Source organism: Schistocerca serialis, chromosome 4, assembly GCF_023864345.2.
Source record: "Schistocerca serialis cubense isolate TAMUIC-IGC-003099 chromosome 4, iqSchSeri2.2, whole genome shotgun sequence".
Taxonomy (NCBI): Eukaryota; Metazoa; Arthropoda; class Insecta; order Orthoptera; family Acrididae; genus Schistocerca; species Schistocerca serialis.
The window spans coordinates 307,703,622-307,717,755 of NC_064641.1; the positions used below are offsets into that span (position 1 = coordinate 307,703,622).

At 41.9% G+C, this 14,134-nt stretch overlaps 1 protein-coding gene across 1 annotated transcript in view; it reads right to left on the minus strand.

Annotated features, from left to right (window-relative positions):
- LOC126474409 (spondin-1) overlaps window positions 1–14,134 on the minus strand; it is a 646,454-nt gene that overhangs the window by 476,149 nt on the left and 156,171 nt on the right. The window contains exon 2 of the mRNA XM_050101878.1: window positions 10,493–10,683. Coding sequence (XP_049957835.1) covers window positions 10,493–10,683 — 191 coding nt within the window. The remainder of the gene's footprint in view (window positions 1–10,492; window positions 10,684–14,134) is intronic.

Consider the following 14,134-nt stretch of genomic DNA (forward strand, 5'->3'; position numbering starts at 1 on the left):
CACACACACATTTGTCGAATGTCTACATACAAGGTGACAATTATTGAGCTATATTAAAAAACGTAAATTAGTTACAGGCTAAGGTCTGCACACGGTTTATTCAATACGTAAACGTCGCTATAGATATTCTGATTTAGATTATGACCTATTCGATCTGCCTGACATCATTTGCGATGACGTAGCGCAGAAGAATAGCGAAATTCTGCATGACCCGCTGCAGTGTCGGGTCATCGATGCCGTCGATGACCTCGTGAATGGCTGTTTTTAGCTCAGCAATGGTTTCGGGGTTATTGCTGTACTCCTTGTCTTCAATATAGTCCCACAAAAAAGAGTCACATGTGTTCAGATCCGGAGAATATGGAGGCCCGTCGAGGGCCATGCCAGTGGCCTCTGGGTACTCCAGAGCCAGAATGCGGACCCGAGAGTGCTCCTCCAGGATATCAAACAGTCTCCTGCTTCGGTGGGGTCGAGTTCCGTCTTGCTTGAACAACAGCTCGTAGAAATCAAGGTCATTTCGGATAATGGCGGTAAAATCATCTTCCAAAACCTTCACGTACCGTCGGTAGTCACCGTCCCATCAAGGAATACCGTATCGATTATTCCGTGATTGGATATTGCACATCACACAGTCGCTCGCTGAAGGTGAAGAGACTTCTAGATTCGAAATGCGGATTCTCAATACCCCAAATGCGCCAATTTTGCTTATTGACGAACCCATCCAAATGAAAGTGGGCTTCATCGCTAAACCAAAGCATACAGCGCATACTAATACCCATCATGCCAGTAGTCCTAATGCAAACCGTTCGTAAGTTATAACGATTTTATTTCATATAGTTAAATAGCCGTCACCCCCTATATGGTCTTGCACATACAGACTGCTACCAAGCATTTATACAGGGTGTCTCTGAAATGTGCGATTAACTTCGAATGGTGATACAGAGTATCTTGAGGAACAAATCGACCCGTGTCCAGAAATGTCATCCAACGATGCTACTTGGTTTGGTATAGATGTCAGCGCTTACTCTAGGCAGCCCTTTCGGCAGAAAATGTCACTGCGTATGCTATCGGACTGTCGGTGGAGCGTCTCGAACATTGTTTGTTATTCGGTGATCGCGACTGACTGTCACGATCGCCTGTGGAGAAGATGGAGCTAACTGCTGCGCAGACAGATGTTGTCCCCTGTGTGCTCTGTTCCCTCGGTGGATGTTGCTTTTAGACACAGTTTTCCATGCGCAGTTTATTTTTCTCCTAGAACGCTCAAAAATCGCCAACATTTTTCCGCGTACAGGAGAAAAATAAACTGCAGATGAAAACCCGTGTCCAAAACCGTCATCCACCAATCCAACGATCTATCAGCGTAAAAAGTCACGTTTGCTGCCGAAGGGGTGGCCTAGTGACAGGGGACAGACCAATAATTCGACGCTCCGTAGCGTCGTTAGATGACGTTTCCGGTCTCGGCTTTCTGATCCCGATTTGTTCCTCAAGATGCACTGTACAACCCCTCGGAGTTTGCCGCAATATTTCTGGGGCGTCCTGTGCATAAAAAGCAGACTATCACAGGAAACGAGGGCATTCCTCACTAAAAGAATCCTTTTAATTCAAACATCGGCTTTAATTTGAGGGATAAGTTTGTGACAAAGTACATCTGGGGCACAGCATTATATGAGACTGAATCAAGTACTGTGGGAAAACCGGGAAAGAAGAGAAATGAAGCATTTGTGATGCGATGCTATAGAGGATGTGGAAAATTAGGACACTCTGCGCAGCAGCGACAAGGAGAGGAGCACGTGAGAAACAGTGACGAGAAGAAGGGACAAGATGATAGGACAAGTGTTAAGACAACAAAAAATGACTTCCATGGTATATGAGGGAGCTGTAGAGGTTAAAAACTTTGGGAGAAGACAGAAATAGGGATATATCTAACAAATAATCGAGGAATTGAGTGAAAGTCCTGCTCTGATATTAAGTGAAAATACTAAAGTGCCCCAGTATAAAATCCAACCTGTGAGTAACTATAACAATAGGCGGTAAGGTGTTAAATTCTACGTACGTAGCACAATGGGAAGCTTTTGTTGCACAGTCAGTAGCCTAGATCAGCACACCGATCGAAAAAATTAGTCATACCATAATCAGTTGGCACTCAAAAAGAACTAAAGAACGGTTAGTAAATAGAAAATGCTCCCAGCCCAGAGTCGACAGCAAAACATAATGCAAGAGACTATACGCACAGTTACATGACAGATTACTTGCAAATGAGCTAGGTATGGGATTAATGCACGATCTTCAAGCAATGAATCAACCAATACCATGCCATAACCTTATGCTATAAGCTAGAAAAGAAATGATTTTACAAACTGTTCTTCAAGTACTCTGTATATTGAGCCGATGGCTGGAGCGATGGCAATCGACAGCGCCTGTGCCACAGACACCACGAGTCAGGTGACCTCTTTGACACGTTATCTGAGCAATGAGAAGTGACCGCAGGCACGGAATGGAGGTGGACCTTCTGACTGCAGAGCCATTTATGTATTTACGAGTTGCTTATACGGAAACTGTGCCGAGTGCAGGCTGTTAGCTCTTGAGGGGAATGGGACTATGTTTCGGCACCGCCGAACAGTACCATGCGTAGCTGCACCATGGTAACAGGTTCCTGGTTAATATTTGCTGGTGTTGCAGTGATGTTCGTGTGCTTTCTGGGAGGGAGCAAGCCTTCCAGACACATATGAAGGCGTACGGAAGGGTGTACCTGTGTGTTCATAAGGAAGAATTCGACAAGCAGTGCTGCACTGGAGTCTCACACGTGTAATGCTTGTCGGGTGATTTTTGAATTGGATGATGTTATGACGATGAGACCCGGCTTTGGAAACTGTTACACTGTACGTTGTCGTTAAGGATCACTAAACTTCTTATTGTGTACGCTCTTGTTTGTGCATATTAGTCTAAAAATTAATGCCATTGGTATATTAGCTGCGCGGGGTAGCCGTGCGGTCTGAAGCGCCTTGCCACGTTTCGCGCGGCTGCTCCCGTCGGAGGTTCGAGTCCTCCCTCGGGCATGGGTGTGTGTGTTGTCCTTAGCGTAAGCAATACGTGTCTGGAAGGGTTGCTCCCTCCCAGAAAGCACACGAACGTCACTGCAACACTAGCAAATATTAACCGGGAAACCGTTACCACGGTGTAGCGTGTAGCTACACGACGACACTGTTCGACGGTGCAGAAACATTGTGCTATTCCCCTCAAGATCTAACAGCCTGCTCTCGGCACAGTTTCCGTCTAAGCAACTCGTAAACACAAAACTGGCTCTCCAGTCGGAAGGTCCACCTCCATTCCCTGCCTGCAGTCACCTCTCACTGCTCACACAACGTGTCACCCGACTCGTGATATCTGTGACACAGCCGCTGTCGTTGCCATCGTTCCAGCCATCGGCGCAAAATGCAAAGTATTTGAAGAACAGTTTGTAAATCATTTCTTTTCTAGCATACAGCGTAAGATTAGTGCATCGTATTGGTTGATTCACTGTCGCTTAGATATAAACAAGGATTGCGGAGGTCCGTTCAAGTGGACGTTACGAATATTGCTGTGATTGTCTTGTTCAACATTAGTGAATGCTTTTGTTTCCTGTTTTTGACACCAAGCGAAATTCTGGTCTATGATTTTTGATTAGATTAGATTTACTTTCATTCCAATTGATCCGTAGTGAGGAGGTCCTCCAGGATGTGGAACATTTTGTACTGTCGCGGCTAATATAGAACTTATCAAGTAAACTTAACGCTTGCGTTAAGGCTGAGATTTCACCTAAGACATTTTTGAGACGAGATTAGAAGTGCTGCATGTCTTATTGGATTTTATAATGATTTGTTTGAAATATTGTGCCTCATCTTAGGAGATTAGTGTTGTCAGCTTTTTGGACGAGATTTAAAAAGTTACTGTCGCGCAGTATTTGCTGCTATTAGCTCTTGCTTGTGAATGATCTACCATTAGCCTGTGTCTAAAGCAAGCATTTTTCAAGAAACGGACTGCATTTTGTTCAAAGGTATATGGTAAAGTTGGTTTATTTTCTAATGAAAGCGGACGCCATTAGCCCCACTATTTGTTAATAGATGTTCAGCATACATGGAATGTGTGACACAGAGGGTGCTGCGCCTTCGACAGATCAAATTATCTACCGGCCAGCCTGTCTTTTCTGTAAACTTGTTGCTGTACTGAATGGTACTGTATTTATATCAACGGGATTGAACAGGATTTACCTAATGTTTTTGAATTGTTACGTATTATTTTTATGCTTCTTGTTTCAAAACGTGTGTTGCCAGTCTTCTGTAATCGCATTTTGGAAAATTGTTTTAAAATTGTTAATAGTTTGTGTGAATTGCACTGTTACATTCACATTAAAAAGTACTTGGTTTGATATTTTGTGAGTGACGAATTTATATTTTGAAGAATATATAGATATATGTTAATTTGGACGGGTATTTGTTTTTGGAATGAATAAACTATTTTATATATATGTTAAATAAAATGGATGCTATGAATGAACCTTTGGTTATACTCCTGTCCTAACATCTCAGTTAGCCACGGCAGTTTGGAAGGGTACTTATATTAATCAACGGTACAATAGATTTGATTTATGGACCAGATACTGAGTTACTGAAACAAGCTCGAAATTAAGTTCTCTGCAGTTCCTAAGCCACTAAACAAAGACAACATAGCATGCTTGCGACATAATTATGAGAGAAGGGGAGCGGGGCATTAGTTGAGGCTATAATGAAATCTTTGCTGGTATCCAGCAAACGAAGAATATCTAACACGGAAAATCAGCTATAAACGAATTTAGCGACTCAGGTGGACAAACCACCATTAATATGAGAATCACAAATTTTGCGCAATTTTAATGCCATGTCTTCTAAATGTACTATTCTAATGTTATTAAAGAGTATTTCAAACTGCATATTTATTGCATATTCGAAACCATACAGCAGAGAGATTTACTGTGAAATTCCATGTCTGACAGAAAATAATGTACTTTGGATGAGAAAGCTTGAACAACTGAAGCTCCTTGTTCCGCTTAGAGGAGTGTCAGGACATGAAGGACACATTCTGTTCTCCTGAAGGTTTTCATAGTGTGTTACTGCAACAAAATTTTAATTAAACCCGGATCAGAATATAGATATTCGTGATATCAGTTCATTTTTTTTAAATTCGAAGTACAAGGGAAACAACGTACAAAGTTTGTAAAAGCGAAAACTTACAGAGGTACTGAAGCGTCTACGAGGCTTCATCATCCACAGGTAGCTGTGTAGTTTAGGAATGACTGCAAATCAAAAGTCTTAAAGCATCAGAGAGAGTATACAAACCTGATTCACCAAAGCGTGCGAGTCAGATAAGAGTCGTTGCTTTAACAGATATTTTTTAGAATCAAGACTGTACTACATTGGTCATTTCTAGCATCCAATGCAATTGCTCTATGGATGTTACTGGCTTTTTGTTTATATATGATATCAAAAGGAAGGTACAGGTTTCCATAATTAACTTTCACTCTGTAGTGAAGTGTGCGCTGATTTGTTTCTTGCTGGCAGATTAAAACTATGTGCCGGACCGGGAGTCGAATGTACGAGGTCGTGGTCTAAAGTAATACCTCCGAATATTGAAAACTCACAAACTTTACGAATAAAACAAACGTTATTATTATTCTATATCTTTATTGTTCATGTATACGTATCTGCAGTCATCTGCCCCAAAAACGGCTCCAAACTGTAGATTGTAACATAGCGATGTGTAATGTAACTATATCGGTGCGTGAGAAATGGTATGCTGTAATCGAGTTTAAAATTCGAAGAGTTTGTCTACACAAGAAGTACCCTCACTCGGGGACTGATTACCCATAGTGCGTAGAGCCATTTTCATTTCTTGCTCCACATTTCTGTTAAATATCGTTATTCACATTCGTCTCGAACGCAATGCGGAAATTGTTTAATACGATGGTAATAAGAGTGACATTTAATAAATTCCACATATTAATTACTATACATACATCTTTACTATTATTATTATTATTATTATTATTATACAGAGTGAGTTACGTATTATGTAACAACCTTTTTATTTCGTGAACGGCTCCAGGAATCGAAACGAGGTTTCCTGCAAATGATACTACGTTAAGGGCCCCGCACTTTGGTATGTTATAAAGTGCCTTAACTCTAGTATCGATTGATATATTGAAGCCAGTATGATTTTTTAGATATAATGATATACTTTTTAACGACATCTAAAAGCGCTTGAAACGGTGAGTACAGTCATATAACGATTGTTAACGCTGAGGTTGAAACTCTTTGCAAAAGAACCCGAGAAATGTACTCAAACTGCTGTGTAAAGCCGGTTGAGCAGGGCTCTCATGCGAGGCTCCGTCGTTATTCGCAGCAAGACATGCCTACGCTACTAAGACAAGCCGGCAGCGGTGGCCGAGCGGTTCTAGGCGCTTCAGTCAGAAATCGCGCGGCTGCTACGGTCGCAGGTTCGAACCCTGCCTCAGGCATGGATGTGTGTGATGTTCTTAGGTTAATTACGTTTAAGTAGTTCTAAGTTCTAGGGGACTGATGACTTCAAATGTTAAGTCCCATAGTGCTCAGACCCATTTAAACCATTTTACTAAGATAAAACGTCGTTTTCTGTACGTTTCAGAGACAGTCAGCTATGATTTTTGTATGTGGAACTACGGTATATGCTATCGTCTTGCACATCATGTGCCACTTAGAAAAACTATTTCAAATGTGTGTTAGTTTTCAGGTTTTTGTGGAAACAACTACAGTTTCATCAACCACTTTCCCGTCTTAACTCTCCCTGTTGCTACCTACTTTTCAAAGCCGAAACAGAAACGTCGGTCATTCATACTTTGTTCCCCCAAGAAATATTTGGTTTCCAAATCTGTGTCTGAACATTACATAACGTATATGACTTTCGTGCAACAGGATCCTACAGTCTGCATCACCTGAGATGCAAACAATGTATTAAACGATTTGGACTTGATGATGGACCCTTTAGGCCGGAAATATTTCTTACCATTTAATAAAACACGAAATTTTTTGTGACTGAAGGCATCCTCATTCATACTTTCTGTGTAGTGAATACCCTTTCGTCCACAACGGCAAAATGTGCATAGAACTAGATCCGCAATATTACTTGGATCCATAATTCTATCCGTCATTTATATTTTATTGTGGTGGGTAAGCTATCAATAGTTATGAATGGTAAATGACTTGCTTACTTAGTTACATGTTCCGCAGATAATGTGAGCGATTATTTATGGAAATGTTGTGGAACGTGTCATTTTACAGATTATGTATACATGGCAGGTTTCAGTGGCCATTTACAAGTTCGTAAATGGCACAACAGCCAAAATTTAACATTAATGAACGTATTATTTTGCAGTTGTAATCATGAAACTAAACTTAAAATCAGTTTTTTTACAAGCTACCGCATTTAAAATAAATATTTGCCTGTAGAACGCAAGGAGTTATGCAGAAGAAATTATTTTAGATGAAATTTAACGATTGCTTAACTATCTGTCAGACATTTTATATTATTGGGAAAATATCAAAAATTTTTGTTGATGCGTGTTCTACTCCATTCAGAGCCACTGACAGTTTTAATGATGATTAATAAAAGTACAGGGTGACAGTTACTGAACTATATGAAAAAAAAACGTGAATTAGTTACGAACTATGTCGTGCACACACTTTATTCAACATGTAAACCTCACTGTAGATATTCGGATTTGGGTTATGACATAATCGATGATCCCATCATTGACGTTGATGTGACACAGACGAATAGCGAAATTCTGCATGACCCGCTGAAGTGTCGTTACATCGATACTGTAGATGACCTCCTGAGTGGCTGTTTTCAGCTCAGCAATGGTTTTGGTGTTATTGCTCTACACCTTGTCTTTAATACAGCCCCACAAAGAGGAGTCACATGTGTTCATATCTGAAGAATTGGAGGCCAATCGAGGCCTATGCCATTGGCCTCTGGGTACCCCAAAGCCAGAATGCGGTCCCTAAATTGCTCCTCCAGGACATCGAAAACTCTCCTACTTCGATAGGGTCGAGCTCCGTCTTGAGTGAAACACATCTTCTCGAAATCAGAGTCACTTTGAATAATGGGGGTGAAATCATCTTCCAAAACCTTCATGTACCGTTCGGAAGTCACCGACCCATCAAGGAATATCGCACCGATTATTATGTGACCGGATATTGCACACCACACAGTCACCCGTTGAGGCTGAAGAGACTTGTCGATCGCGAAATGCGGATTCTGAGTCCCCAAATTTTGGTTACTGATGAACCCATCGAAATGAATGTGAGCTTCGTCGTTAACCCAAGCTATACAAATCACTTCAATTCCCATCATGCCCCCGGCCAACCTTGCAGTTTGGACGTTCTAACGCTAACCGTTCAAAAGTTATGACGATTTAATTTCATGTAATTCAATAATTGTCACCATGTATGGACATCGCTATTCTTCTCAAATTATGAGGGATCATCTTGAATAATTTCATAACTTGTTTAAGTGCAGTTAAAATTGAATGGGTACCTGCAAGATTATAGAATGAACACCAAGTATTATTTTAATGCTCGCAATTGTACAACCATCCAGTACAAGTTTTCGTTAACATGTACAACAAAATATTTGGAACATTCTACACTATTTACTGAATCCTGTTCATGTGTTATAGCAATTGTTAATATGATTATTTGTTGCACAGAACAGACTATAATGTGTTTACTCAAAACAGTGTTCATTTGCAAAGAAGTTGTTAATAATTCTTTTAAGAATAGCGTTAACAATTTCTTGTGTTGCATTTTCTGTAATAGGATTTATTATATCACAAGTATCATCTGCAAAACGATGAATGTAAGTGAAATGTCATTCTCATCCATAATGAGGTTTTGGATGGATTAAGTAAAAGGTTGCGAACGCTAGGTGTTTTCTTTTATTTAACGAAGGCTTTTGACGGTGTTGACCACAAAATATTACTGCAGGAGTTAGACCATTATGGAGTAAGGGGAGTAGTTTACAATTGGTTCGCCTCTTACTTTAAGAACAGAGAGCAGAAGGTAAATCTCCACAATATTGAGAGTGGTAGTGATGTTCAGTCCCAATGGGGCACTGTTAAGTGGGGCATCCCCAAGGGTCGGTGCTGGGGCCACTGCTGTTTCTTATTTATATAAATGATATGTGCCTTCTAGTATTACAGGTGATTCAAAAATATTTCTGTTTGCTGATGACACCAGCTTGGTAGTGAAGGATCTTGTGTGTATTATTGAAACAGTATCAAATAATGTAGTTTAGGAAATAAGTTCATGGCTTGTGGAAAATAATTTGATGCTAAATCACAGTAAGACTCAGTTTTTACAGTTTCTAACTCACAATTCAACAAGAACCGATATTTTGATCAGACAGAATGGGCATATTATAGGCGAGACGAAAAAGTTCCTAGGCGTTCGGATAGATAGTAAGCTGTTGTAGAAAGCCCATGTTCAGGATCTTGTTCAGAAACTAAATGCTGCTTTATTTACCATTAGAACAGTATCTGAAATAAGTGACAGTTCAACACGAAAAGTAGTCTACTTCGCATATTTTCATATGCTTATGTCGTATGGTATTATTTTTTGGGGTAATTCTTCTGATTACAAAAGGATATTTTTGGCTCAAAAACGGGCTGTTCGAGCTATATATGGTATAAGTTCGAGAACCTCTTGTAGACCCCTATTCGATAGTCTGGGAATTCTGACATTGCGCTCACAGTACATATTTTCTTTAATGTCGTTTGTTGTTAGCAATATTAGCTTATTCCCAAGAGTTAGCAGCTTTCACTCAGTTAATACTAGGCAGAAATCAAATCTGCATGTGGAATGCACTTCCTTGACTCTTGTGCAGAAAGGAGTGCAGTATTCTGCTGCATCCATTTTCAATAAGCTACCACAAGAACTCAAAAAATCTTAGCAGTAGCCCAAACTCTTTTAAGTCTGAACTGAAGAGTTTCCTCATGGCTCACTCCTTCTATTCTGTCGAGGAGCTCCTAGACGAGCTGAAAAATTAAGCAAATTCCAGTGTTACATTGTTGATTTTCTTTATTTAAACTTACGACTTGTCACCTGAATATGTTTCTTATATTTCATTTTATCTGTTTCTACTAGCGTGTTATAATTTCATGTATTGACTCGTTCCATGACCATGGAGATTTCCTCTTAATTTGGTCCCACGGAACAATAAATAAATAAATAAATAAAAATTTATAATGAATAGGAGTGGAGCCAAAATTGAACCCTGTGGGACTTCCTTCGCGATTTCTCCCCTATCACAAAAATTTCTCTCGTTCTTTACAACGATCCCGTATCTTTGGTGTGTTGGTTATACCAATTTGTTTATTTATTTACTGTTTGATGGTGGCTGTAAGGAAATAAAAAAATATTAAAATTGAGTGCAGTGTTGAAGGTACCTAGGTATCTCTCGCCGGGCACGTAGCTGTCGGGGTTGCCGCTGACGGTGATCTTGAAGCGGTCGTCGACGAGCTGGGTGCGCGGCGTGGTGCTGCCGTCGGGGGTGCGCCGGCAGTCGATCCCGCCGTTTCCGGCCGCCGGAGGCACCAGCAAGGCCGCCGCCAGCCACCACAGCGGCAGCGCCCGCAGCCTGCGGCAGGCACACACACATCCACTGCGGGTTTTCTCAACATACCAGCTGCTGGCTACAAGCCGATGCCTCTTGGGTTTCCCGACCTTGTGTTACCGGTACATTTTTAAATGTAAGTGTAGTATGTCCAAAAATGTGCTCTCTCTGTGGTAGCCAGTGATACTGAAACACTGTGAATGTTACGAATCTTACACGGCAGTGTAATGTTTTATCAACCGACGCCATATGTTGTATGCACTGATTAGCAAAAACCTTATGAACACTGACTGTCGCGAGACTGAACATCAGCCGGTGGAACTGCGCATATGTGACGCGTTAATGAACGCATATAAGCAGAGTCGGTTGGATTGGATTGATTTAAGGGAGGGGGAGACCAAACTGCAAGGTCATCGGTCTCGTCGGATTAGGGAAGGATTCGGGAGGAAGTCGGCAATGCCGTTTCAGAGGAACACCCCGGTATCTGCCTGAGGCGATTGAGCAAAATCACGGAAAATCTAAATCAGGATGGTCGGACGTGGGATTGATCCGTCGTCCTCCCGAATGCGAGTCCAGTGTGTTAACTACTGCGCCACCTAGCTTGGTGGATGGTTGGGTTGGGTTGTTTGGGGGAAGAGACCAAACTACGAGTTCATCGGTCTCATCGGATTAGGGAAGGACGGGGAAGGAAATTGGCCGTGCCCTTTCAAAGGAACCATCCAGGCATTTGCATGGAGCGATTTAGGGAAATCACGGAAAACCTAAATCAGGATGGCTGGACCCGGGATTGAAGCGTCGCTTGATGGAGACGATTGGGAAATCATTCTAATGACGATACAGTTCACATATGGGGAGATTCACTGACAAGGAACAGAGACCACACATATATGCCTGGAAGGGTATATGATTCCTTCAATGTAGGTGCATACCATCGTTCTTGCGGAAATACAGTGAAGCTGAGAGCATCAGGGAAAATGAACGGAGCCATCATTAGTGGTGAGCAGCACTTGGGAATTTGGGTCGGACCAGAAGTGTGTTTCGGTGGCCGAGGCTGTTAAGGCAACCGCTCTAGGGAAGCGGAGCATCATGGTTCGAGTCCCGGTCCGGTAAAAATATTCAGGTGCAGCTGTCGAATTATTTCAACGCCGAAAACAGCTACGTCATAAATATTTCCCTTTAGTTAAAGGTCAGGTTGTTATGGTTCGGCACCTGGAAAAGAGCATCATCGAGCAAAGACGCTGGTTGGCTGGTGGGTGCTACTGCCTTGAGCAACTAAGGAAAGAGGTTGTGGGTTGGTGAAAGCATGACTGGGCGACAACTTGTTGGAGGCTCACGATTTTCCATGGAATGTAAAGGTTAGTGTGCGATAGATAGAGACGTGCCGTAGATTTGATGATAGACAGTGCTTGTCCAGGCATAAATCTTTCGGGCCACACCGTCAGCGCACATTGCTAAACATGGGGCCCTGTATTAGAAATAACTACTTGTTCCCATTTTGAGCCAACGAATAAGTCATTTACGACTGCAGTGAAAAATGAAATGATCGTATGGCATTGTTGGCTGGGAGGTCCCATTCAGGTTCGGCTGCCAAGTGCAAGTCTTATTTCAGTCGGCGCCACATTGGGCGACTTATGGCCGATGATGAGGACAACACAACATCCAGTCCCCGAGCGGAGAAAATCTCCAACCCGACCGGGAATCGAATCCAGGTCCAGTGCATGGAGGCATGCACGTCACCACCCAGCTAAGCAGGCGGACACGACTGCAGTGAACACGGCATTATCGCGGCTGGACCTGTCGATCAATCTAAAGATGCTGCCTGGTCAATGGTTATATGAGTCTGCATAGGTCGTCATCCACCTGCTCGAAAAGTGCACCGCGCCATTGATGCGGGCCGATCTACATTCACATCTGCATCCACACTCTGCAAATCACTGTCAAGTACATGGTAGAGGCTACTTCATATTAATGTTATCTTGTCCTCAGGATCCTTAGCGGGAAGGGGGGGGGGGGTGTTACGTAGAGAGTTGTGGTATTTTCCTAAATTCGTCATTTAAAGCTGATTCGTGAAGCTTCTTAAGTAGGGTTTCTGGGATAGAGACGGAAAGCAATTACAGACATTGGTTGCGAATTGGCACTGATTTAAATCAATGGGGAAAGTTGAAAATTTGTGCCTGATTGAAATTCGAACCCGGGTTTCCTGTTTACTAGGCAGATGCTCTGACTACTAAGCCATCCAGATACAGTGGTCCACGAACTACGCTAGCACGCCTCCCTTTACACCCAAATTCTCATTCACACACTACTAATGTAGTGCCGCTTGCCCACGATCCTCATTAGTCACGGCATTTCGTCGATTCTCACAAGAGTTCGAGCCTGGTGTGCATCTGGTCTGAAGAGATCATTGGCCGTCCTCGCCTTAATTATATATATGTGGTGTCTTTTCTTTCAGACATGTTCGAAAGAAAAGACGCTATACATATATAATTTCTCGGGATAGTTTGCGTCTGTCTTCAAGTTCAGTTTCTTCAGCATCTATGAATCTGGTAAATCGAACTGTGACCATTCTTGCTGACCTTCACTTTGTGCGCGTAGTATCCAGCGTTCGTTCTGCTTGGTGTGGGTTTCACACACTTCAGCAATATTTTAGAATGAGTCAAACGAGTGATTTGTAAGCTTCCTCCTTTGCAGACTGGAGTCTGCCACCTGTTTTACCTATGCGATCTTTCCATTTCATATTAGCACAAACTGTTACATCGAGCTTGTTGTATGAGTTGACGGATCCCAGTTGACTATCACTGATACCGTAGCTACAAGATATGTTTTTTGTTTCTTTCTTTTTTGTTTTTTGGATGGCACAATTTTACGTTTCTTGAAATTTAAAGTAAGTTGTCAACGTTTGGACCACGTTACACGAATATGTAATAAAAAAGGGGGGGTTATTATTTAAAAACACACAGTTGATATCCGTTTGATCTATGGCAGCGCCATCTAGCGGGCCAACAATAGAGCCATCTGGTTTCCCCCTTCAACCTAGACGAGTTTCGTCCTTTCGTTCTTTGTAGTTTTTTCGTTTGATGCTTATTTCGTGAGATATTTGGCCCGGTCACTGTCAGTGGACCATCCTGTATATCTGATGCAGTTATATATCTGATACAGTTGTGATCGTACCTGTTATGGTTGTGCGAAACTTTTATTAGGGATGCCATCACATGTTGCTTCTTCAACACAAATGAGGGGAATGTATCATCCAACATGCCCTACATACATATTCATTGTACGTAATGGAGAAGATTGAAGTAGCTTGGACATTGATGGACTTCTTATTAAAGTGTGTAAAGCGTTTAAATAGCTGGGTAGTATCCTGTGAAGTGGAGGGAGATGTGACAGAGATATCCAACAACGGATCAGGCAGGGAAGGGCAGCCATCCAGAAATTAAATTCTGTGCATTGATCTTCAAAAATGAGTTTAAAG